The sequence below is a fragment of the Gigantopelta aegis genome, chromosome 9, assembly GCF_016097555.1.
Source record: "Gigantopelta aegis isolate Gae_Host chromosome 9, Gae_host_genome, whole genome shotgun sequence".
In the NCBI taxonomy this organism is placed as follows: Eukaryota; Metazoa; Mollusca; class Gastropoda; order Neomphalida; family Peltospiridae; genus Gigantopelta; species Gigantopelta aegis.
In genome coordinates this window covers 55,620,436-55,648,163 of record NC_054707.1, presented here as the reverse complement: position 1 = coordinate 55,648,163, position 27,728 = coordinate 55,620,436, and the positions used below count along the sequence as shown (strand labels likewise).

At 40.0% G+C, this 27,728-nt stretch overlaps 1 protein-coding gene across 1 annotated transcript in view; it reads right to left on the bottom strand.

The window, feature by feature from the left end:
• Positions 1 to 546: 546 nt before the first annotated feature.
• LOC121381254 (xanthine dehydrogenase-like) overlaps positions 547 to 27,728 on the bottom strand; it is a 72,794-nt gene continuing 45,612 nt past the window's right edge. The window contains exons 27-35 of the mRNA XM_041510495.1: positions 22,296 to 22,409; positions 21,680 to 21,841; positions 11,536 to 11,664; positions 10,865 to 10,995; positions 10,152 to 10,283; positions 5,655 to 5,778; positions 4,829 to 4,925; positions 4,260 to 4,367; positions 547 to 3,032 (exon numbers count right to left, since the gene is read on the bottom strand). Coding sequence (XP_041366429.1) covers positions 2,959 to 3,032; positions 4,260 to 4,367; positions 4,829 to 4,925; positions 5,655 to 5,778; positions 10,152 to 10,283; positions 10,865 to 10,995; positions 11,536 to 11,664; positions 21,680 to 21,841; positions 22,296 to 22,409 — 1,071 coding nt within the window. The 3' untranslated portion in view covers positions 547 to 2,958. The remainder of the gene's footprint in view (positions 3,033 to 4,259; positions 4,368 to 4,828; positions 4,926 to 5,654; positions 5,779 to 10,151; positions 10,284 to 10,864; positions 10,996 to 11,535; positions 11,665 to 21,679; positions 21,842 to 22,295; positions 22,410 to 27,728) is intronic.

Genomic DNA, 27,728 nt, shown 5'->3' with positions numbered 1-27,728 from the left:
AAGATATACATGTCCACACTTTGCACCACTTTGTTTAGTTTGAAAACAATAGCAGATTCTGGATTCTATCATTAACAAATTGTCCAATATGATTTAGATTATTTTATCACAAGAGTTAAGTGTGAAGAGTATGGTATAAAATTGCAAACTTTACTCAGAGATATAAATCATTATGACTAAAATGCTAAATGTTTTATTTATTAATTAAATTTTACCTTTTTACCCCTTTTCCCCAACCCCAACAACCATTTGCCCATCTACACATTTTAATATTTTTTTTAACCTGGGTTAAGTGTCTACATGGTGAAATGTGGTGTTAAATTGCAGAGCAATAACCTAAAAGAAAAGAAAAAAAGGAGTGAATTGAATATTACATTATTTTACTATATGTACATGCAACAATACAAGTCTCATCGAGTATAAACTTAAGACTTTGATGTTATTTTATAAGCGACACAAAGGAATAACAATCTTGAGTTCTGATATTTTCAAATATAACGAGCAAATAATTCACTCCCATAATATTTGTAAAACAAACAAAATACATTAAAAAATATATTTTATTAGTAAAAAGATATCTGGTCATCTTGGAACAACAATAATATATGATGTCAAAACTTGTTACAACAGACCACAAAAACTTAACAATACATTGTTTAAAACATTAGTTTACATTCACATAATCTATTGGAATTAAACCAAAACTATTTTTTTCCTTTTAGATTTTTTTTTGTATAGGCCTACTTATCATTTGTACATGTATACATGTAAATGTCATTAATCACTTATGGTACTTCATTCAGAAGTGAGCCATTATACTACTGTAAAAGTAAGGTTTTCATGGAACACACATTTCTGGTTCAGAAATAGAAACAACAGAGTACTGAACATACACATATATACATGTATATACTATGTAATGTGTGTATGTATGTAAACTCTCCAAATATGCAGCCATTTACAAGTTTCTGGTTAACCCTTTCAAACTCGTTAACCCATTGTCTTCAAAAAGTGCCCTAGGAATTGATATATTTGACAGTTTAACAAAGGATAAATTTACAGATGGTTACTTGATGATAACTTGGTTATTATTCATAGTAGAAGACTGGTTCAAGCATATTTGTAAACATAAATCAATTGTCTATGAGAAGTAGCTCATTATTATACATATTACAGGTATATTAAAAAAAATCACTGGTTATAAAAACATCAAATTTCTATGAAAATGTGTAAATGAAGAAACTGCTATATCGTCGTCAATCTCATCATCACTTGCTCTCCGACCAGGTGCAAATCTTGAAAGTGGTATGTCATCTTGAATTAGTGATAGTATATCAGCTAGTGGAATTCTGTCTGAATTATCACTCTCACATTCCGAAAAACAACACTATCAGTCATTTTTCGTGAAGGCCATATTATCGGAAATGGATGTCGCCATTGCAGGTAACATACCAAATTCCGAATAAATGAGCACATTCTCAAAGCAAACCATGTAAAACTTCTACAGAATATTGTTAGCACTGCCTCTATTGCACATGTCAACCTGTGACAAATCCAAACTGAAAACACAACAGGATTTCCCGTTCTATAATCTGAATGGTGATTTTTTTTTTTTAACGGGATTTCCCGTTCCATAGTCGGAAAGGGTTAAAAAACTTACAGTAACAAAACGTACTGTACATCTACATGTATCATAATATGTACTGAAACATTTTATGTAAAATCTCCAAATATTAAAGCCATTTGCATCATACAATTTACTAGTATTTTAATGTGGAAGACGAATATGAACTATATACTCAAATTAATTGGCTACATAGAAAAATAAGTATAAACATTTTCAGTTTAATTTACAAACATTTACATGGCTATGGTGGTGATTTGCTATGGAAACAAGTACCAAAATAATATACATTGCTTTGTTTTACCATATATTATATAAATAAAAAATAAACAAAACATTTCACATACCACTGTTACGGCCTAGAGACCAATTTGTCAAAAAAATATTGTAAATGTAATTTTGTACATAAATGTAAATCTACGACTACACGTTCAAAAGTAAAACTTATATAGTTTGATGTAAACATATTTGATTTTCTTTTGTCCTTACAATGCTACATCTTTGATAATGATGCAATTTTCTGCATGAAATAAATGCTAAAGACATGCAAGCATACAACAGGTATAACACCTAGTCGAAAACATTACGATGTTTTTTTTTTTTTTAAAGTTTATTCTGGCCATCAAAAATAATTGCCAACATTTTTAATACAGATTATTTTCTGCAACCCTTTATGCAAGTACAATGTAGAAACTAAAAATTCATGGACAGGGTTTCTGCCAGAAGGTAAAACGGGTATTGCGCTATACCCACAAATGTTTAAAGATTTTTTTTTCAGGTTCACCTATTGACTAAATTAATTACACAATTTAGTCAAAAGTAAATAGTCAGTTATAACAAAAAACAAGAAGGGTTTCTAGGGTTTATATTTGTGTTCTAGTTTTGTAATAGCAAAATAATAATAATAAACAAATTGGCTTCAATTACAACACCGTTGTAGCCGTGTTTACTTTCATTGTAAAATGTATTATACACAAGATATCTGGTAAATATTTAACAAAATCAACATTTTAAAAATACAATTATATTTTATACACATGTCAAACAAACAAGTTGTTTCAATTCAATGAATTTCAATATTAATATACAATTTAATTAAAAAGTAAAATACAATTCAAAATATATTTCTGTATCATATACTGCTTAATAAAATGTACATCAAAGAGTTATGCAAAAAATGCACTATGTAAATTTTTTTATGTGCGTCAAAATGTGGTTGGAAACGGTAAAGTGCAGGCTGCATGAATGTTCAATTCATGCTAAATCATTTCAGAGAAATCCTCCCGATGACCTGCAGGTCAGGGCCCATACACCATGTGACCATGACCTGCTAGTCAGGGCCCGTACACCATCTGACTGGGGTCAACCAGACACTGGAGCTGCACAGCTTCAACAGTGGCAGGAGCGTCTACAAAGAAAACGTTAAGCAGTTATTATATGAACATTTTCAGGAGCCCATAAAGAGTATACTAATCTGCTACCACCTCCCCCCCCCCCCCCCCCCCCCCCCCCAAAAAAAGAAAAAAAAAAAAAGAAGAGTTTAATGACACCACTATAGCATATTGATTAATTAATTGTGCACTATTGGTTGTCAAACATTTGGTAATTTTTGACAGTCTTAGAGGAAATGCATTACATTTTCCATTAGCAGCAAGGGATCTTTTATATGCACTTTTCCACAGACAGGACAATATACATACAGCCTTTGATATTGGAGTCATGAGGCTCTGGGAATCAAGGGGGTTCGATCCTACAACCCACATGCTCTACTGACTGCTGTAACTATAAATCAAGTTTTGTTGATCTATGACTTAAAGAGTGAGAAAAGTACCGTAGCTAAATGTAAAATCCCGTCACGGCTCATATCTATTTCTCCCATCCTCCGACATGCAAGACAGACCCATTCCACGATGTCAGCCACTGAGGAATAAATCTGTCTTGCATGGGCTATGACGTCATTTAATTTAACATTGGGAGTATTATGGCATTGGTAATATATGATGTCATATCAATGTGAGTTGGTTAGTTTTAGATTGATATTTTGTTATTAAAACCTTCATTATAAAAGCTATCCGGTTAATTTGTAGTGTTAAATTATATTTAACACATGAAACAGACGAGGCAAATATAACAGTGTATTTCATTCATGATAAAATGGTCAAATAAAGAAGTTACATTTTCAACCATCTTTGTTTGTTCGTGTAAAATAATGGTTTATTTATGGAATGGATGGGATAAAAAGACTCCATCATATGCAGTCATGTGGGATAGAAAAAGTACACCCTAGGTGGTGAAAATTTCGACCCAGGGACTTGGCACGCCTTGTGCCGGGTTTTAATTTCTACCACCTATCCCACATGACCACATATGATGGAGTCTATTAGTCTTGACAGGGCAAGACAATGGTCTGGTGGATGCTTTAATTTTTTCACTAAGCTAAGTTCTACTCACTCTTTAAATCTTAATTATTTTTTTTTTAAATCGACCCACCATTAACAGAATTCAGCTATGCTGAGTAAGAAAACTGTTCCTTGATGATGTCGTTACACATTTTAGATCGAGATACTGTTAGCTAGGCAACTAGTTGTATGTAACTGATAGCACTCAATACTCACTGATAGCACTCAATACTCACTCAAGGCAAAGAAAACATCCTTGGAAATGTCCCTGCGGGCTGCCTCCATGGCGTGTTTCAGTCCAAACAGAGCGGAACATGACATACAAAGAGGAGGCTCCCCAACAGCTGTAAAACAGAGTATGTTATAGTACTGAAGATTAAAATGCTATTTTTAAATAGATTAGTACAGTATACATTATTTACAGAAATATACTCCACCAATACATGTCCAGATTTAAATTGTTAGTAGTCAAATTGCCAAATATAATAATGGCCTGTGTTGTTATGTGCAGCATTTAATTTACTGAAAATATTAAACTTCATATTTAAAAAATAGGCAAATGTGTGTGTGGAGAGGGGGCTTTTGTGTATTGAACCCCCCTCCAATCCTTTGCTCATAGCAAGTTTCTTTTTTTTTAAATATATTTTCCAGGGAAGCATTAATAGGTCCTCAATAGATACTTTGCTTGCCACAGACTATAACCCCTGCACAATTTTCTACACAAGAGCTTGGAACCAAAATCAGTTGAAACTTACCCATACATGTGCAGTGTGTTCATAGTTGTATTTTGAATAGAATGATTTACCTTTTGATCGGAGGACTCCCAGCGGATTTGGGGCATTTTTCAAGAATTTGATGTTGAAAGAAATTGGAATATCTTTACCCATTGGTGGCTTGTACTCCTGTAAGAAATGTTCTCTCATTAATGTTTCTTCAATTTCCTATGTTTTTCTGGGGAAAACCCCAATATGATGATTACTAGAATTCTTGAGGGAATCTGAACTATGATTATCCTATCCATTAATATATATATTTTGTTTTTAAAACAAATACCATTCTGACATATCTTACTGAAAAAGTACTGTCAATATATACCACAATGGTTTCCTTCTATATTACATATTACAAAATGTCTTCATCATTAAATATACTGATGAAAAGAAATAAAGGATCACTCAGATAGCAACAAGAAATAATGACTGCATCAAAAATCCATTGATATTGTCAGAAGTTGAATGGGAACATATAGGCAGCTCATTCAACACTACAGACATTTAATCCCACATTACAACTTTGTATGAAATACAGACATTACTACGCTAGTAGTGAATTAAATATGGTCTACAATTTGCTGTGTTCTTTTATTTCTTTCCATCAGTATATCTTCCAATGTTCTACAAATACTGTTTTTTAGGTGTGTGTGTGTGTACCCAATTAACTTATTTGTGAATCCCAATTCATGCCATCATGCCATCTTTTAATGGTTATTTTTCTGAACATAATTATAATCCAGTCTCATAAAAAATAAAATTATACATTTATTAATATTTTAATATGTATGACCTCTTATCTTGTATTAAAAATGTGTTTCAAAGTATTGAAAGTATTATTTGTTTTTAGTTAAGGCTTACCCATGTTCCAGCTGTTAGGTTTTCACCAGTTTTAGAATCAAACTGTAGTTTCTCCAACAACCAGTATCCCAGTCCCATCACGAATGCCCCTTCTGCCTGGCCTATGTCAATCTCGGGATTAATACTAAAAATGTAACACAGATGAAAGATATTATAATGGCTTCATTGGTCATTCAACTGTCAAATATTTTCCAAAAGTTAACAGTCCATTTTTGAAAAAAACTAAAAACTAAAATAAAAATTCTGGTGGTAACCCTTTTGTCAATCATTAAAAAATAAATTGTACAAAGAAATTGGAGAAAACGTGAGGTGTTTTCTCTTTTGTAGATACATCACCTGTCCTCAAACAAGTGCACTCCCTCTATGGCTAGTAGTCTGGTCCGAACATCCCAACAGCCAATGGAATGGCCTAAATTATTCTACTGTATGCTTGCTTCCACTAGTTCCAGTCACGTGATTGTAACCTTGTGACTCTAACTTCCTTCTTTTCCATGAGCAAATCGCACAGAGAACAGCAAGCGGGGAGGCTCGGGTGGGAATAAATCCTTGAGGAAAGGTAATGTATCTATAGAAGAGAAAACACCTCAAGTTTTCTCCATTTCTTTTCAACATCACCTGTCCTCAACCAAGTGCAACATTCAACAGAAGGCAGTGGGTTCTGGACTCCGAAGATGCACATGTCTTCTTCCCAGTAAGAGTCTGACACAGTGGAAGAATAGACCAACCATAGTAAGCCCCCCTCCGTAGGATGCCTGTCACAGACCAATGCAGGTGATGTTAGTAACAACCGTTATGGTGGTATCCGTCAGTAATGGCAGGCACAACTCTCAGGTACTGTAGCGGACCTGGAGCTGGTAAGCCTTCTCTCATGCAGGTTCTGACAGGGTGGGAAGGCATAGACACCAGGGATGCAGGTGTCAGGTAGCTTCCCAATGCACTGGAGTGTTAATAAAAACATTGACAAAGTTATGGATGCATCCATCAGAACATTGGAATAGCCCCCTGTATTTTCTTTCATGATTGCTTTAGGCAGGATTGTAGACATGGCTGTCACCGTAGAAGTTAGGAAAGCCAACATCTTAGCGGACTGCTGAAACAAGGCATATCCCTTCAGATCATTCACTTGAGAAGCCATCACTGCTAAAAAGACATATAAGTATGATAACACATACAAAGTCCGTCGTTGAGCCGTGTCCATGGATTGAACCACTAGATCTGAAATTTGAACTTGCCGAGATGTCCAAATCATCGTCCAAAACCGGTGCTGCATCATGAGACGTTTGGTCCAAATCAGCGGCAACATTGGATATCAAAGATCCTGCAGCTAAGGAACATATCACTACATCGTCTGGAGGCATGTCAGTCGCAATCATGGGCACTGGACCTTTATTGGAAGGTGCAGGAGGGTGAGGCAAGGATGGCAACAAGTCGTAGACTATGGCAAGGCAATCCCTCATGGTCATGTGGTCTGTCGTATCGATGTCATTAACCGCCGATGGCACTGGGTCTTCATCAGGGAAGTCCCTCAACAACCGCGCACAGGCATGACAATCTGTTGTACTGGCTGCCCGTGGTGATCCAGACTGTAGACGGTCCTGCTGGGACCTGTTAGCAACCCTTAAAGCAGTATCTGCAGATGAGTGATGTCGGCAGTCCGTGGAACGGCTTCGGTCCTGGCTCCGATGAGATGATGAAATTTTCGACTTGTCACGAGATGAGTGAGAAGATCGCCAAGCCGGAGTAGCCACTGGATTCCGTACAAAGGTAGCCGCTGGTGCCTTAGACACAGTAGATGGCAAAGTTGAACTCTTGAGCAAAGCAGATTCACGAACGGATGAAGCTGGAGATGGCTGGGCGGATACTGTAGCAGTCGTCGGTGGATCCTTAAAGCATGAAGCCGTAGTGACCGTGAATGCCTTCATGGCAACATTGTAGGCAGTAAGCTCTTCAAAATGTCCGCAACAGAGTCCGTGATCGATGGTTGAATAACTTCATATCTTACCATGGGTCGTCACTACATGCTGGTAGGCCACAAACTCCATCGCTGTCAAAGCAGAACAGAGATCACACTGTGAATCATCGTCGCATGGAGTCCAACACCCCGGGCAGAGAAGGAAGTTACAGTCACGTGACTGGAACTAGAGGGAGCATACTGTAGAAGAATTTAGGCCATCCCATTGGCTGTTGGGATGTTGAAAAGAAATATGAAATTTAGTAGTTCAAAGTAACACACAATCTTTATTAGTTTTAGTTTATTGGTCTTCATAAAATCTATGTAATAACACTTGCACATCTCTCTCCACAGTCACACAACATGTCTACATATGATATCTCATACCCACCTCTCTCCACAGTCACACAACATGTCTAAAGATGTTATCTGATATCCACCTCTCTCCACAGTCACACAACATATCTACAGATGATATCTGATATCCACCTCTCTCCACCTCTCTCCACAGTCACACAACATGTCTACAGATGATATCTGATATCCACCTCTCTCCACAGTCACACAACATATCTACAGATGATATCTGATATCCACCTCTCTCCACAGTCACACAACATGTCTACAGATGATATCTGATACCCACCTCTCTCCACAGTCATACATGTCTAAAGATGTTATCTGATATGCACCTCTCTCCACGGTCACACAACATATCTACAGATGATATCTGATATCCACCTCTCTCCACAATCATACATGTATATAGATGATATCTGATGCCCACCTCTCTCCACAGTCATACAACATGTCTACAGATGATATCTGATGCCCACCTCGCTCCACAGTCACACACCATGTCTACAGATGATATCTGATGCCCACCTCTCTCCAGTCGTACAACATGTCTACAGATGATATCTGATACCCACCTCTCTCCACAGTCATACAACATGTCTACAGATGATACCCACCTCTCTCCAGTCATACAACATGTCTACAGATGATATCCGATGCCCACCTCTCTCCACAGTCATACAACATGTCTACAGATGTTATCTGATACCCACCTCTCCCCACAGTCATACAACATGTCTACAGATGTTATCTGATACCCACCACTCTCCACAGTCATACAACATGTCTGCTTATGATATCTGATACCCACCTCTCTCCAGTCATACGTCTACAGATGTTATCCGATACCCACCTCTCGACAGTCATACAACATGTCTACAGATGTTATCTGATACCCACCTCTCTCCACAGTCATACAACATGTCTACAGATGATATCCGATACCCACCTCTCTCCACAGTCATACAACATATCTACAGATGTTATGATACCCACCTCTCTCCAGTCAACAGCATATACCCACCTCTCTCCAGTCATACATGTCTACAGATGATACCCACCTCTCTACACAGTCATACAACATGTCTACATATGATACCCACCTCTCTCCACGGTCACACAACATGTCTACAGATGATATCTGATGCCCACCTCTCTCCAGTCATACAACATGTCTACAGATGTTATCTGATACCCACCACTCTCCACAGTCATACATGTCTACAGATGTTATCTGATACCCACCACTATCCACAGTCACACAACATGTTTACAGATGATACCCACCTCTCTTCACAGTCACACAACATGTCTACAGATGATACCCACCTCTCTCCACAGTCATACATGTCTACAGATGATATCTGATACCCACCTCTCTCCAGTCATACAACATGTCTACAGATGTTATCTGATACCCACCACTCTCCACAGTCATACAACATGTCTACAGATGATATCCGATACCCACCTCTCTCCACAGTCACACAACAAGTCTACAGATGATATCTGATATTCACCTCTCTCCACAGTCATACAACACTTCTACAGATGATATCTGATACCCACCTCTCTCCAGTCATACATGTCTACAGATGATACCCACCTCTCTCCAGTCATACATGTCTACAGATGATACCCACCTCTCCACAGTCATACAAGTCTACAGATGATACCCACCTCTCTCCACAGTCATACAACATGTCTACAGATGTTATCTGATACTCACCTCTCTCCACAGTCATACAACATGTCTACAGATGATACCCACCTCTCCCCACAGTCATACAACATGTCTACAGATGTTATCTGATACCCACCACTCTCCACAGTCATACAACATGTCTGCTTATATCTGATACCCACCACTCTCCACAGTCATACGTCTACAGATGTTATCCGATATCCACCTCTCTCCACAGTCATACAACATGTCTACAGATGTTATCCGATACCCACCTCTCTCCACAGTCATACGTCTACAGATGTCATCCGATACCCACCTCTCTCCACAGTCATACAACATGTCTACAGATGTTATCTGATACCCACCTCTCTCCACAGTCACACAACATGTCTACAGATGTTATCTGATACCCACCTCTCTCCACAGTCATACATGTCTACAGATGTTATCCGATACCCACCTCTCTCCACAGTCATACAACACGACTACAGATGATACCCACCTCTCTCCACAGTCATACAACATGTCTACAGATGTTATTTGATTCTCCCCGGTGAGGACATCCAGTTCCATCTCGGTACACGTGACTCCGTACACATTGTAGTGGAACACAGACGAATCCGTCTCGTTGGTGCTGTCAACACACACAACACGACACATGTTATATTGTAATCATGATTACGGGAAAAGACAAATGTTTGTTTAATGATACACTGGCAAGTTATACATCAGGGTTATTTGGTGTCTAATGCTTTGTTCACACTTACACAACAAACTGGTTTAACTATACTGGTGTTGCTAAAACACTTTTGGTTGAAAATGACGGGTATTCACACATGCCATAGCTATACCGGTATAATGCGGAAGTGTAGTTACCATATTTGCACAAGATATCGAAACCACAGTGGACTACGAGTCTGTAAGACTGTTGCTAACACACTTACTGCTTATGCTGACTATGATGTCACTATCACTTCCACCTCATAACACTATTTTTCACAGCATGTTGTTAAATTAATATGTGTATGAGTTTAATTTGTCAGTAGTACAAAAAAAGAAAGAAAAAAGAAAAGTGACACAGAAAATTGAAAGATCCACAGCAAAATAAATGCAGAGGAAAATTTTAATCACTGTGGCAATCTCCATGGCATTGGTGATTGTAATGGTTAATTGCCAGGGTTGCATTATAATATCAATCTCAAGGAACTGCATTACAAGTATCGTGCAGAAAGATCAACTCCTTCCTGGAAACACTTGGCAACCAGCTGCTTCCATGTCGGATCCACCATCTTGGCTTTGACTGGAGCCATCCGCTGTTTGAGCATCTTGCAGCACTCAATCACGCCCTGTAACAGTCAGTAATACTTGAAATCATGTGCACTCCCGACAAACAATAGCACTTATCACAGCCTCTAACGGCAATGTAAGTATTGAAACTGTACGCATGGTTCTGCAGGCATGGGAGGAAATTATCTGCCACTACAACAGTTTACTTATAGTGATGGGCATACCCTTTCCCACAAAGAATAAGATATATATTAGCACAAGCTGTAAGTGCTTGTTGGAAAGGGAAACAATCCAATGGATCTCATGTCAGATGAAAGCTGTATCATGAATGGGTGGCAAGGGGTGGAGATACATGTACAATACAAAAAGTGTCCATTCCCTCCCCCCCCCTCCCTAGAACAGCTTTTTTTGGTCAGCTAACAAACACCCTATATCACTGTTCCAAGATTATTTTGCTCCTTCCTAGTCATTTTATGACCCTGACAATGCATTCTAATTGGTCTGTTGAATTTCAAAAGTATTACAGAAACTGGCGAGGATATAAGATTTTTTCAAAACATTAATAATTCATGTGAAAAAAGAAAGTCAATTTTATTTACCAGACAGCACAGTTCACTGGTGATACTCCCACCAGTGGTTTGGGAGTTGGCATTGGCCAGCGTGCTGTCCTGTTTGATCTTGATGGTATCCATGGCGATGCCTAGCTCGTAAGCACACACTTGAGACACCTAGGGAGAACAATGAAGAAATTTTCAAGAGTTTTTTTCTTTTCACAAATACTTAACTACCTATGTCCATTACAATGGACTGGTCCAAACAAAGCAGCAGCAGATGACTTGCTGAAATCTGTTGTGTCATGGTTATGGAAAATTTACAAAGTTCAGATCTGCCACAAATCATAATGAGATTAGGAAATATTCAGCAAAAACTAAACCAAAGAATGTTCAACATTGGTTAGGCACAGATTGGACACAGATTGGACAATACTACAAATACAGGGCTTGAATTTAAAGCCATTTTTGATAATAAGTACTTACATTTTATTATTTAGAATATTAATTTTCATACACCTGATGTGATTCTGGTCATCCAGGTTTTTGTAATACTCCAAAATGCATTTTTAATAATTCTAAAAATGCACGTTCTTCTGAGAAGTAATGGTTATTGAGACAAGCTCTAGCTATTTTTAGACAGTTTTTCCCTGTTTAAACATCACAGACGTCACTAAGTTTTTCTCTGTTATGATCTTATCCAAATGTGCGTTGCAGGTAGTGTCCATTTTCATGGGCTAAAATTAGGTTCTGAACCTTTAAGAATTTGTTACCTACACCAATTCTGAAATGTTTTTTCTGTAGGCAAACTGCTCACCTAGTGCTATAGCAATTGTGAGTCGGTCTGCAGTAATTTTAAATCAGTAATTTTTGCAACAAATAAAAACAAAATTAAAAAAGAAAATTATTCCTTTAACCGACAGCAATAATTTTTATTCAGCGGCAAAAAATTGCCATTGGTAAAGCTCTTGACATATGACAATTCATATTTTAGTTGTGGCAATTGCTGTCAATGCTGTTGTTAATTTCAAGCCCTGCAAATACACACTTTTGCATTGATATCCTGACCCCACAATGCTACAAATACAGAGTTTTGAACTGATATCTTGATCACACAATGTTACAAATACATAGTTTTAATGTACTAATACCCTGATCACACAACACTACAAATACATACTTTTGAACTGATATCCTGACCACAATGCTACAAATACATAGTTTTGTACTGATACCCTGACCCAGGAATGGGTCGTAGCCCAATGGTAAAGCATTGGGCTATTTCTCATTCCAGCCAGTGCACCACGACTGCTATATCAAAGGCTGTGGTATGCGCTATCCTGTCTGTGGGGTGGTGCATATAAAAGGTCCCTTGCTACTAATGGACAAACATCATCACCGATCATCGTTCAGTGATAATCACCGATAATCACAGAGAGCGATACAACACATAGAAAAAAGGATGGTTAAAAACCTAAGAGATATACGTTACTGGGACTAAAGAATAAGGTAAGTATAGTTTCTTAGACAAAACTTGAAGACTATTTTCAGAGTCCGTTAGGACTCACCAACGTTTTTTTTTTGTGTGTACTTATTTTTTTCTTTTCCAGGAATTGGTTAATTATGTATTAACACGTTCCACACTCTTTTTTTTTCCCCCTACTATTGTACCCTTGTAGTATATATATATTTTTTTTTTCAGTAATATTGTGTAAATTAATTAATTTTTTTTTCTAGAAAATTGATAATTATGATTTAACACACTCATCCCCCTTTGCTGTACTATACTTGTTAGTTCATCTCGCTTGTTAAACTTAGGTACTTAATTACTTACAAACGGATAATTATCAAAAACGCTGATAAGCTACAACAAATAGTCCAAACATTCCTACTAACGATATTACGGGCTCCGTTCAGGTCCGCACAGAAAGGCTAAGCTAAAAACCAAACCAACAACAAACCAATATCGATAATGGTAGACCCAAAACTGAGCAGTGGAGCCACGCCCGAGATAACGGAAGAAGAAATCCACGTGTCAACACAGGAAGACAAGGAACCATCCCCCCCCCCCCCCAACATCGCCTAAATTACCTCCTAAACCCAGTAAGCCAACCACCTCCCCGAAATCTCCTACCCCACCCCCCAAACCCAGTAAGTCCAATAAACCCGCCATCTCCAAGAAAACCAGAAAAAACATAATAGATAAGGCAATAAACCCAGACACCGAATTTGTTAGCCTCAACCCAAACCACAAATCAAACGAGCTGGCGCGCAATCTGGCCCAAAAATCCACCCTTCGCCCAACCCCCGCGACTCCTAGGAGCGCTGTAAAACGTCTAGGATCCCTCAATCTTAGCCAAGAGGCCAACCTATTCTCCGACAGCGACCAGGACGACCAGGACGATGAGATGGACAGCCATGATATCCACCCAGATGTAACCACGCGTAACAAATTCGATGCCCTGGCCACCCCTGGCAAAAGCCATAAAAAAGCCAAATTAACCAAACAAACGGATAACATTAAAGGAATAAGGCAAGTCATCATAAACGGAGTTAACCCAAGCCCATATCAATACGTGTACTGGCAACACTCACTCAACAAAAATACAACCAATCCCCTCCAAGCCTTCTACCACACCCAGCTGACAAACGGGACGACCTACATCAAAGGAGAAGAAACAACATTAGAAGCACTGGGGCCAATAATCAAACTAAAAATGAATCCACAAACCGGGAATATAGATAAGATAGAATTAAAAACAGTAGGCAAAGAAATAATCCAACAAAAAGTGACAACACCCATCCTGGAGACCAGCCAAAGCAGCACCGAGAGCAAAAAACTGCATACTATAATCCAAAAACACCTAACGGTAGGAAACACCCCCAAAACATGCCAAAAAAAGTTAGATTTTTCTAATTCTAAAACGATCAACCCAACAACGAGAGCGGACCCCACTGAAGCAACCGCGTCCGCCACTCTCGCAAACGCAAAAACAAAAAAAGTCTGGATAACAATAAACAAAACCGCTGCAGGTAGCCGACCCCAAATAAAGACCACCCAAACCACCAGAGCACATCAACGATACCCACCAACCAAGGCCACAAACGACAGGAACGCAAAACGAACCCCGGCCAAAAGTATAAACTTCTTAAAAACCAATAAAATAATACTCACCCAACATAGTGATAAAACCACCAAAAACGGAAAAAGGATAAACAGTAAAACCCATACCAAAGAGATAACCTCCAAACCTATCCCCTCCTTACTCTCAATCTCCTTCTCAACGACCACCCCACCCTCTTTCACCCCAGCACCCATACCTACCACAGTCCCCACCCCCCTCTCAAACCCAACCACCACCTCCCCCCCTCCAACCCCCACCCCTAACCTAACCCAAAACACCACCAGCACTGATACCCTGCCATCCCTAACCCCCACCCCAAGCCGTAACCTAAACCCCACCCCAACCCCCCAGGCCCCCACCCCTACCCGATCGTCACCCGATATCCCACCACCCACGACCCGAGCCATCCCTCCTAACAGCCAACCAACTAAACCCATTAATAAATGGCTAATTAAACTCCACCCACTCCCCCCCCAGGAAACGACTAAAACGGCACTCCAGGCTGGAAACCCCCAACTAAATATAGATAACATTACCATTTGGACCAATGGATATTTACTAATCACGGCAGATGCTACCACAGATAACTCAATCTCTATCTCAGGTCGCAGGTATAAATTACAGGAATACGAAATAAAACCATCTAAATGCCATCACTGTCAACAATGGGGCCACGGAGCCAACAAATGCCGACACCACCGAGAGATGCCAACATGCCACAGATGCGGCCAAAGACACCCCAGAAGCTCCCTAAACTCCCCATGTACCCGACCCATCCAGTGCCCTAACTGCCTCAGCCGGCACATGGCCCATGATAACCGCTGCCACCATTTCCAAAGAGCGATGCGGCAGCTCAATAACTAAAAAAAAAACCAAACCAACCAAATAAACCAGATAAACCAAACAACCTTTAAAGCCAAACCTATTTCGACAACCATCTCTTACGCCGAAATGGTCAAAAACAAAGAAAACTCTCAAATTAGTGAACTAACAAAATTTTTAGAAAAACTAGCGCAAGAGGTAGCGGAGCTAAAAAATAACTTAAAACAATCAATCAACTAAAAAGCAAACTCTGCCTAAACAACTAAACCCAACTCCAGGACAGACAATGGGAGACAAGTCTCCACACACCCTAAAAATTAATAATAAACCAAACAATAAAAGCCTTAGTGTTCTTCAGTGGAACGCTAAAGGCCTCCACTCAATGGGACATGGTGCTGAACTCAGCCAACTAATTAGCACCAGTAACAACAAGCCGGACATAATATGTATCCAAGAAACCTGGTTAGGGACTGGACCCCCCAAAAAAAATAATAATAAAAAAATAACAACTAAACAATTTAAAATACCGGGCTATACAACATACTATAAAAACCGAGAGAATAGCACTAGAGGTGGACTAGCCACGCTCATTAAAAATACAATCCCACATAGCGAAATTAAAACCGATACCTCAAATACCAATCTGGAAGTCCTAGGACTTACAGTACTAAATAAAAAAATGCCTATAGATGTCATAAATGTCTATAGCCCACCAGGAGCGGCCCTCAAAAAACTAACCATAAACGACTACAACAAAATTATTACGCAAAAAAATAACCTAATCCTAGTAGGAGATTTCAACAGCCACAGCCCACTATGGGGAGGCCAGCAATCCGACACGCAGGGCGACATTCTCGAAAACTTCATTAATATAAATAACTTAGTATGTCTCAACGATGGCAGCCCCACCTACTTTCACGACCATCTAGCAGCCTCTTCTGCCATCGACCTAACCATAACCTCTAACACCATAGGAGCAAACGCCCAATGGGAGGTACTAGATGCTCTTAATAGCGACCACCTACCCATACTAACTACCTATAAAAGTAACATAGCGTATACCGAACAACAAAAATTCCTACCTAAATTCAAATTTAGTAAAGCCAACTGGGCAGGCTTTACAAGCGATTGCAGCAAACTCAAACTAGTACCTAACATAGATATAGATGACGCAACCACTAAAATCACCAACGAAATAATCCAAATAGCCGAAAAAAATATACCTAAAACTAAACAACCAACTAAAAATTCACCTGTAACTTGGTGGACAGATGTAATTCAAGCAAAATGTAGCTTCAGAAATAGGATGAGAAAACTCTTTAAGAAAACTGGTAAACCAGAATACCATACTAAATATAAAATAGCAAAACAAGAAATAGGCAAACTAATCACGGAAGCTAAACAGGCTAGCTGGCAGACATTCTGCGGGGAGATCAACACCAGAACCGCTATCAGGGAAATGTGGAAGAAGGTTCATGCCATCCAAGGACAACGCACGTTCACTACAGTCCTCCAAAAAAATAAAATAGCCACCACAAATAAACAAAAGGCAGATCTCCTCAGTCAAACATTTAGCAAAAACAGCAGCAACGAAAACTTCCCCGAAATTTTTTTTAATAAACTTAAGAAAGATAACAACCTCCCAACAAATAATACTAAAAGTGATACTCAGCCTAATACGGACAACCTAGAATTTAATCAACCGCTAACACTAGTTGAACTAAAAGCAGCCATTAAATCTAAAAAAAGCACCGCCACAGGGCCAGACCAAATCAGCTACACGCTGCTAAAACATATGCCAGATGTAACCCTTGAGGTAGTGTTGTCGCTCTATAACAGGATCTGGGAGGGGGGTCGCATGCCCGCAGCGTGGAAGCACGCGGAGTGCTTTAGCCTCCCAAAGGCGGGCAAAGATCACTCACTCCCGGGTAGTTATAGGCCAATAACACTCACTTCGCACTTATGCAAAACCTTAGAAACCATCATCAATAAGCGACTAAATAACTACCTCCTAGAGAATAAGCTAATCACTAACGTACAAAGCGGATTCAGAACTAAACACTCAACAATTGACCAAATAGTTCGACTACAAAATAGCATAAATGACGCCTTCCGCAAATCCAATAAAGTACTAGCAATTTTTATAGATATTGAAAAAGCATTCGATATGGTATGGCGACAGGGACTCCTCAGCAAACTAAGAAATAACGGCATTAAGGGCAATATGTTTAACTTCATAAATAACTTCATTCACAACCGATCAATATCTGTTAGAGTAAACGGACACTATTCCCAAAAAACAGAAATAATAAACGGTATCCCACAAGGTTCAGTCCTATCACCAACCTTGTTCAACATCTTTATTAATGATATAACCAAAGCGCTCAACGCCAAGAGTAAAACTAAATCAACCACCCCCCTAAACACAGCCCTCTTCGCCGACGACTGCGCCATTTGGCGCACAGGCAGAGTAACTAAACAATTATTTAGCCTCATGCAGAACGACATGAATAAACTCAATAAATGGGCCCAGGACTGGGGCATAAAACTATCAGAAACTAAAACAGTCTGCATGCTATTCCATAAGGTCAACTCATCCGATAATCACCAAATAACCTCTAATAACAAACCAATCCCAAGGGTCAAAACCTTTAAATTCCTAGGAGTAACATTCGACTCAAAACTAACCTTTAGCGACCATATAAATAACGTAATCAAACAGTCTAAAAACACGCTAAACTTACTACGGGCAATCTCAGGCACCAGTTGGGGAGCGCAAACGGAAGCAATGCTTTTGGTCTACAAAGCATGTATCCTCTCCAGGATAGACTACGGAGCCCAAGCCTACAGCTGCGCCGACCCCAAACTGCTACAAAAATTAGATATCATACAAAATCAAGCCTTACGAACAATAGCCAAAGTCCCACGTAATACCAGCGGCCAAAGTCTCGAGGTAGAATTTAACATCATGCCACTTAAATTTCGCCGTAACCTACAACATCTAAAATACCACCTAAAAATTCACTCGCTTAAATTAGACCACCCAGTTCAAGAACTTACCCCTATAATTGCTAAACCAGGGCTAGAATTTAATAAAAATAAAAAAACTTAACGACTCATTTGCCACTAGGGCCAGTAAACTTGAAATAGAAGTCGGAATTGATAACACACCAGTAGCTCTATATAACATTAATCAACCTATGGAATGCCACACTCCATACCTTATTAAAAAAGCCACAGACGAAACACCGTTTCCGCCATTCAAAAAAGTCCTGTTTGAAGCAGCAGCCAATGAAAATTACCCAGAACACGTCCACGTCTACACAGATGGATCAAAAAACCCGGACAATGGCAGGGTTGGCTTTGCAGTGGCAGAAGAAAAAATATCTAAACACTCTAAAATAGTTAAATACGCCAGGCTGTCAGACAACTTATCAGTCTACACAGCAGAACTGACAGCCATCTACGAAGCACTAATCTGGATTAAAAGTAAACAATACCCTAAAAGCGTCATTTTCTCTGATAGCCTTAGCTCAATCCAATCGCTACAAACTAATAAATCTACTAGGCCTGACATCTTAGCAGCCATCCACAAAGTACTTAACGAGCTAAACCAACTTAAATTAACAGTAGTCTTCGAATGGGTCCCAGCCCACGTAGGAATAATTGGTAACGAAGTAGCCGACTATGGAGCAAAAACAGCACTTGCAATTACCAGCACAATTACCAACCTACCCTTAGGAATAACAGAGCTCATGTCAAAAGCAAAAAAAACACTACCTAAACCAATGGCAAGCTAGCTGGGACCTAACTAAAAACACATGGCACTATAACATCAAGCCTCTAGTTAACTCTATAAGACCTAAACACAAAAACACGTATGTAGATAAGCTAATCACTAAACTACGCCTAGGACAATCGTCAAAACTAAACAGCTGCTCCTTTACTAAATTAAACCCAGAATGTGATTGTGGCACCCGGGAAGATATGAAACACTATCTCCTGGATTGCACGCTACATACCACCCAGAGACAACTAATGTTAAAATCAATCACCGATAACCATAATAAACATATAACGCCTAACTTTCTACTAAACCCGGATAAATGCCTAAAGCATAAAACTTTCAAAGCAGTTTATCGGTTCGTCCAGTCCACCAAACCAGAGTTATAAATAAATAAAATAATCTTCAAAACTAACCACCTGTACACCCCTACACAAGAGTTGTAATTAAAAAAAAAAAAAAAAAAAAAAAAAAAAAAAAAAAAAAAAAAAAAAAAAAAAAATTCAGTATAGATTGATGTACATATTATATTATCAAATTATTAGTAGGTTTGACAATCAACCCGGCCCTCCAAACCAAAACATTATACTAAACTGTTAACCAAACTATACATAAAGAATGTTCAAAACCACCCGCTTGTAAGCCCTTATGTACGAGCTGCTACCACTTAGAACTCGGAAACGATGCACTCTACTATAGGTGGCCAAAGGTGGGGAGGTAGCGAATATATCAATACAACAGGTTACTAACTATGCTTCTAAAAACAACTTGGCAAAATCATGCATACCATTCCGTATGTGACCACAGTAATACAGCTGAACAAGAAAGTAACCAGCCACCCCAAACCTATGTACCAATCAGGGTAGGACTACTAATTATCAACTTCTCTCTTTTCAGCCGCCATGGGTCCAAACCAGCCAGCCACAAAACCTACCTATATATATATCGCACATTATGTATTTGCACCATGCACTTAGTAATGAATAACACTAGCAGACGCGGTAAGTCAACTAGGGTACTGAAAGACAACCAGAGAACAGAATATAGAAGACCGGCCAAGTAAGATCAATATAGTTAATGGCGCTAGCCACAAACAAAGTAATATACAGTTACCAATAGATAGATAGCGATAATTACTTGAATTACGGGGGAGGGAAACCAAATCAAACAAAACCACTATTACCTAGCACGCCAAAAAAAAAAAAAAAAAGGACGACTGTGATGTATGTGACTATTCATTACTAACCAAATAACTCTCTCTTCTCTCTCTCTTTCATTGTATGTTAAATAATATGCTAGGCACTAGGCTTTTTTAACCAATACACACACTACAAGGGCGTGCCCTTCAAATTAGATAACCAGAATAGACTAATCCCCCCCCAGGCCACTGTGTTAACCAACCTACACAGAGGCATGGGGGGGAAGGGTGGTCATGATGACCGTTGGATACACTAGAATAGGGACGTAAGACAATAGGTACAACCTAAACACCAAACTAGGACTACACACAGACAGCATGCTCACCGCAAACAGCACACAGGATGCATTGACTAATGATAACAATGCATCCGCCCAACAATAAAATGGCCAGCACGTGCTCAAATAAGGAACCGGACAAAAGAAACCGGTTCCGAGTACACAATTGCAAACACCCGGGGTAGGCCGAACAAAAGAATACCGGCCGCCCCCACCCAATAAACCAAAATACTCGCTGCTGGAATGTACTTGGTGTCACTGAGGAGCAAACTGAAGACCAAATCAACACCTGCGCTTCTACCACCCCGGAACAACTGCCTTGCCTACCAGTGTCTACACAATTGCACGAGTCTCCTCTGGGCTGTCATGCCACGACCTGAGTAGGTCAGGTCCTTCTAAGGACCCCATGGACAGCCTAGGGAGACAACCAGCATCATGAAGGTCTATAAATAACGAGCTACTCTCGAACCACTAACGAGTTACACTCGAATTCCAAAATCTATACTAGCTCATTTTACCATTCGACCGACCGTTCAAAATTGCGCCTAATCACTCAACAAAACTGCGCACCCTTTCTCTTTTGATAAATCGCTCCACTCAAAATTCCATAGCACCCAAAACCCACCCGCCTGCTACCGATTCAATCGGACTGCTGGTGCTCCCTTGCACCTGCCAGTGCAGACGGTCCTTCTCCTCCCCCCCCCCCCCCCCCCCCAAGGCCGGCACCTTTCCTGTCTTGGACAGAGAGGCCGGCCAAGGCCGGCAACTGTGCCCACGACAGGCGTGCGCTACAACAGCTTGCTCTGAACGTGCACGTAAAACCCTTTGACCTTGACCTTGACCTTGAATGGACAAATGAAGTGGGTGTCCTCTCTAAGACTTTATGTCAAAATTACCAAATGTTTGACATCCAACAGCCAATGAGTAATATATCAATGTGAACTAGTGGAGTCGTTAAACAAAACAAACTTTAATGTTAACATACTTTTGTGTTGATACCCTGACCAGACTCCACTCCACCATGAGCAATAGCCACCGTCCCATCTCCATGGTAGATGGTGAGAAACACGTTATACGTGGCGGTGGCCCAACCAATTCCAAACTTAAGAGGAACCACAGAGAGACCCTTCTTCTTCCATTTATTGGCCTACAAATACATGGATATTAAAAAGGGTTTTAATTTCTATAAGATTTAACATCTTAGTATTTTTTTTATCTTTTGATGAACTAACATTTTCATTATTTTAAAATAAATGTGGAAGTGAGAAAAAGATAATTACTTATAACACCATATGTAATGTATATACCATTATTTACACTTACTAGTAAATCGTAAATCGGATGAGTTGTTCGAATCAATGCAAATGTTTTGGTCTACATGTACATGTAATGACAACTGTACAATATTAAAATGGAAAATATTACTAAACAAATAACTATAAAACATAATCCATGACTTCAATTCATGATCATAAGAATTACACTACCAATTTTGAAATGGTCTACAGAAGATTTTAGAAGCTAGCTGTATATGGTTGTCAGTAGTTTTCAATGTAATGATTGCATAAGTGTGGAGGACAAAACACACAAGAACTACAGACCTGATTAAAAGCAGCAATTTGTTTCTTTCTGTTAACAACATCAGCAGATAATTCTAACTGCGATACAAGTGATGTCAGGTTGCAGTAGTTCAACACCATACCACCAGGGGTTTTCTAAACAAACATAAAGATCTATATATATATTACAAAATGGCAAATATTCAACATGAAAGTGTCATTAAAAAAAAATTCCTTTTCTTTCCAGTGTGGTGATTTGAAGGAATTAACAATGTCTACAGGTAACATGACATCATATTCCCCGAAGGAAGGAAGGAAATGTTTTATTTAATGACGCACTCAACACATTTTATTTAGTTATATTGCGTCAGACTTATGGTTAAGGACCACACAGATATTGAGAGACAAAACCCACTGTGGCCACTTCATGGGCTACTCTTTTCAATTAGCAGCAAGGGATATTTTATATGCACCCTCCCACAGACAGGGTAGTACATACCACGACCTTTGATATACCAGTCGTGGTGCACTGGCTGGAACGAGAAATAGCCCAATTGGCCCACCGACGGGGATCGATCCCAGACCGACTGTGCATCAAGTGAACGCTGTACCACTGGGCTACGTCCCGCCCCGCTTTTCCCCGAAGGTGCTACGACACTATAGTGCTAAAATGGCTTAAGAAATCTGGGCCCTGGTTATTAGTAGTTTTCAGCTCCAGATATTCTTGTTACTTAATTTCATTGTGTAACCAAGTGCAAGTTTTGTCATTAAATGTATTATTAATGATATATTTAGGGTATTAATTGTTTACATTTATAATCACTTACCTTATTACAGTTTACGGTTGACTGGCTTAGATTGGATATTGGCTTGTTATGTATTTGGTGGCATGGGTAATTAGTGACAGGCGACAGTTGACTGAATACAGTGATACTTTGAACAGTAGCACTGCATGCTGGGTGTTTTTTCATCTATTCCCACCAAACTAACCACACCTGATCTCATTCTTTAATCTGCTTTTATCTGAACAACATCTTTCAATCCTAGACTGCAAAGTCAAAGATATTTAGATATATATATTTTACATGAGTTTTAGTGTAAACTAGAACAAGATTTTTTTTTTTTTAATTTTTATGATCATCATTAAACAAATAAACCTATGAGGAAAAAAGTAAAGTTTGTTTTATTTAACGACGCCACTAGAGCATGTCATGTCATGTCATAGGGTTTTACGTGCACATTCAGAACAAGCTGTTGTAGCGCATGCCTGTCGTGGGCGCAAGAGCCGGCCTTGGCCGGCTCCTCCGTCCATGACAGGAAAGGTGTGGGGAGGGGAGAGGAGGCACCGCCTGCACTGGCAGGTGCAAGGGAGCACCAGCAGCCCGATCAAATCGGTAGCAGGCGGGTGGGGGTGGTGGTGGTGCTATTGAATTTGAATGGAGCAGTTAAATGCCAAAGAGAAATGGGTGCGCAATTTTGATTGAGGGAATTTGGCGCAATTTTGAACGGTCGGTCGAAAGGTAAATGGCCGAGCTAATATAGGTTTTGATATTAGTGAATCGAGAGTAGTTCGTTAATTTTAGACCTTTACGATGATTTGGTGTCTCCCTAGGTTGCCCATAGGGCCCTATAAAGGGCCGGACCGCTTCTGGTCGAGGCATCACCAAGTACCAAGTTATTACCAGCAGCAAATATTGGGGGTTTGGGTGGGGGAGGCCGATATTCTTTTGTTCAGCTTCCCCCAGGTGCATTGCAATTGTGTACTCGGAACGGTATTTTTTTGTCCGGTTCCTTATTAGAGTACGTGCTGGGCCATTAAATGGGGGCGTGTGCATTGTTATCATTAGTCAATGCACCCTGTGTACTGATGCAGTGAGCGTGTAGTCTGTGTGTGAATCCTAGTTTTGTGTTACGGTTGTACCTATTGTCTTAAGTCCCTATTCTAGTGAGTTCAACGGTCATTCATGACCACCCATCCCCCTCCGTCCTTGTATAGCATTGAATACAATGACGGAGGGGGAGTTAAACTAGCCTAGCTATCTAATTTGAAGGGTTAAACCCTTATAGTGTAGGTACTGGTTTAAAAGCCTAGTGCTTGGCATACTTAACTTTATTACCAATGCAATAAAACAAAACTAACGGTGGCAAGTAGCAATTGTATACATATATGCACCGATCTAGGTACTAAGTTTGAAGAATTTTGATTCCCGCCCCTAGAGTACATTGATTTTTTATCTTATCATCGGCTATTGGACGTCAAACATATGGTCATTCTGAGTTACAACAATGAGGCGGCAACACAAACCTGGCCCTTCTGAATTACAACAATGAGGCGGTAACACAAACCTGGCCCTTCTGAATTACAACAATGAGGCGGTAACACAAACCTGGCCCTTCTGAATTACAACAATGAGGCGGTAACACAAACCTGGCCCTTCTGAATTACAACAATGAGGCGGTAACACAAACCTGCCCCTTCTGAATTACAACAATGAGGCGGTAACACAAACCTGCCCCTTCTGAATTACAACAATGAGGTGTTAACACAAACCTGGCCCATCTGAATTACAACAATGAGGCGGTAACACAAACCTGGCCCTTCTGAATTACAACAATGAGGCGGTAACACAAACCTGCCCCTTCTGAATTACAACAATGAGGCGGTAACACAAACCTGGCTCTTCTGAATTACAACAATAAGGCGGTAACACAAACCTGGCTCATCTGAATTACACCAATGAGGGGTTAACACAAACCTGGCCCTTCTGAATTACACCAATGAGGGGTTAACACAAACCTGGCCCATCTGAGTAACAACAATGAGGCGGTAACACAAACCTGGCCCTTCTGAATTACAATGAGGCAGTAACACAAACCTGGCCCTTCTGAATTACAACAATGAGGCGGTAACACAAACCTGGCCCATCTGAATTACAACAATGAGGTGTTAACACAAACCTGGCCCTCCTGAATTACAACAATGAGGCGGTAACACAAACCTGGCCCTCCTGAATTACAACAATGAGGTGTTAACACAAACCTGGCCCTCCTGAATTACAACAATGAGGTGTTAACACAAACCTGGCCCTTCAGAATTACAACAATGAGGTGTTAACACAAACCTGGCCCTCCTGAATTACAACAATGAGGCGGTAACACAAACCTGCCCCTTCTTAATTACAACAATGAGGGGCGGTAACACAAACCTGGCCCATCTGAATTACAACAATGAGGTGGTAACACAAACCTGTCCCTCCTGAATTACAACAATGAGGTGGTAACACAAACCTGGCCCTTCTGAATTACAACAATGAGGCGTTAACACAAACCTGGCCCATCTGAATTACAACAATGAGGTGGTAACACAAACCTGGCCCATCTGAATTACAAAAATGAGGCGTTAACACAAACCTGGCCCATCTGAATTACAACAATGAGGCGGTAACACAAACCTGGCCCTTCTGAATTACAACAATGAGGTGTTAACACAAACCTGGCCCATCTGAATTACAACAATGAGGCGGTAACACAAACCTGGCCCTTCTGAATTACAACAATGAGGCGGTAACACAAACCTGGCCCATCTGAATTACAACAATGAGGTGTTATTACAAACCTGGCCCTTCTGAATTACAACAATGAGGTGTTATTACAAACCTGGCCCTTCTGAATTACAACAATGAGGTGGCAACACAAACCTGGCCCTTCTGAATTACAACAATGAGGTGTTATTACAAACATGGCCCTTCTGAATTACAACAATGAGGTGTTATTACAAACCTGGCCCTTCTGAATTACAACAATGAGGTGTTAACACAAACCTGGCCCTTCTGAATTACAACAATGAGGTGTTATTACAAACCTGGCCCTTCTGAATTACAACAATGAGGCAGCAACACAAACCTGGCCCTTCTGAATTACAACAATGAGGTGTTATTACAAACCTGGCCCTTCTGAATTACAACAATGAGGTGTTATTACAAACCTGGCCCTTCTGAATTACAACAATGAGGTGGTAACACAAACCTGGCCCTTCTGAATTACAACAATGAGGTGTTATTACAAACCTGGCCCTTCTGAATTACAACAATGAGGTGTTATTACAAACCTGGCCCTTCTGAATTACAACAATGAGGCGGCAACACAAACCTGGCCCTTCTGAATTACAACAATGAGGTGTTATTACAAACCTGGCCCTTCTGAATTACAACAATGAGGTGTTATTACAAACCTGGCCCTTCTGAATTACAACAATGAGGTGGTAACACAAACCTGCCCCTTCTGAATTACAACAATGAGGCGGTAACACAAACCTGGCCCTTCTGAATTACAACAATGAGGCGGTAACACAAACCTGGCTCATCTGAATTACAACAATGAGGTGTTAACACAAACCTGTCCCTCCTGAATTACAACAATGAGGCGGTAACACAAACCTGGCCCATCTGAATTACAACAATGAGGTGTTAACACAAACCTGTCCCTCCTGAATTACAACAATGAGGCGGCAACACAAACCTGGCCCTTCTGAATTACAACAATGAGGTGTTATTACAAACCTGGCCCTTCTGAATTACAACAATGAGGCGGCAACACAAACCTGGCTCTTCTGAATTACAACAATGAGGTGTTATTACAAACCTGGCCCTTCTGAATTACAACAATGAGGTGTTATTACAAACCTGGCCCTTCTGAATTACAACAATGAGGTGTTATTACAAACCTGGCCCTTCTGAATTACAACAATGAGGCGGCAACACAAACCTGGCCCTTCTGAATTACAACAATGAGGTGTTATTACAAACCTGGCCCTTCTGAATTACAACAATGAGGTGTTATTACAAACCTGGCCCTTCTGAATTACAACAATGAGGTGTTATTACAAACCTGGCCCTTCTGAATTACAACAATGAGGCGGCAACACAAACCTGGCCCTTCTGAATTACAACAATGAGGTGGTAACACAAACCTGCCCCTTCTGAATTACAACAATGAGGCGGTAACACAAACCTGCCCCTTCTGAATTACAACAATGAGGCGGTAACACAAACCTGCCCCTTCTGAATTACAACAATGAGGCGGTAACACAAACCTGGCCCTTCTGAATTACAACAATGAGGCGGTAACACAAACCTGGCTCATCTGAATTACACCAATGAGGGGTTAACACAAACCTGGCCCTTCTGAATTACACCATTGAGGGGTTAACACAAACCTGGCCCATCTGAATTACAACAATGAGGTGGTAACACAAACCTGGCCCTTCTGAATTACAACAATGAGGTGTTATTACAAACCTGGCCCTTCTGAATTACAACAATGAGGCGGTAACACAAACCTGGCCCTTCTGAATTACAACAATGAGGTGTTATTACAAACCTGGCCCTTCTGAATTACAACAATGAGGCGGCAACACAAACCTGGCCCTTCTGAATTACAACAATGAGGTGGTAACACAAACCTGCCCCTTCTGAA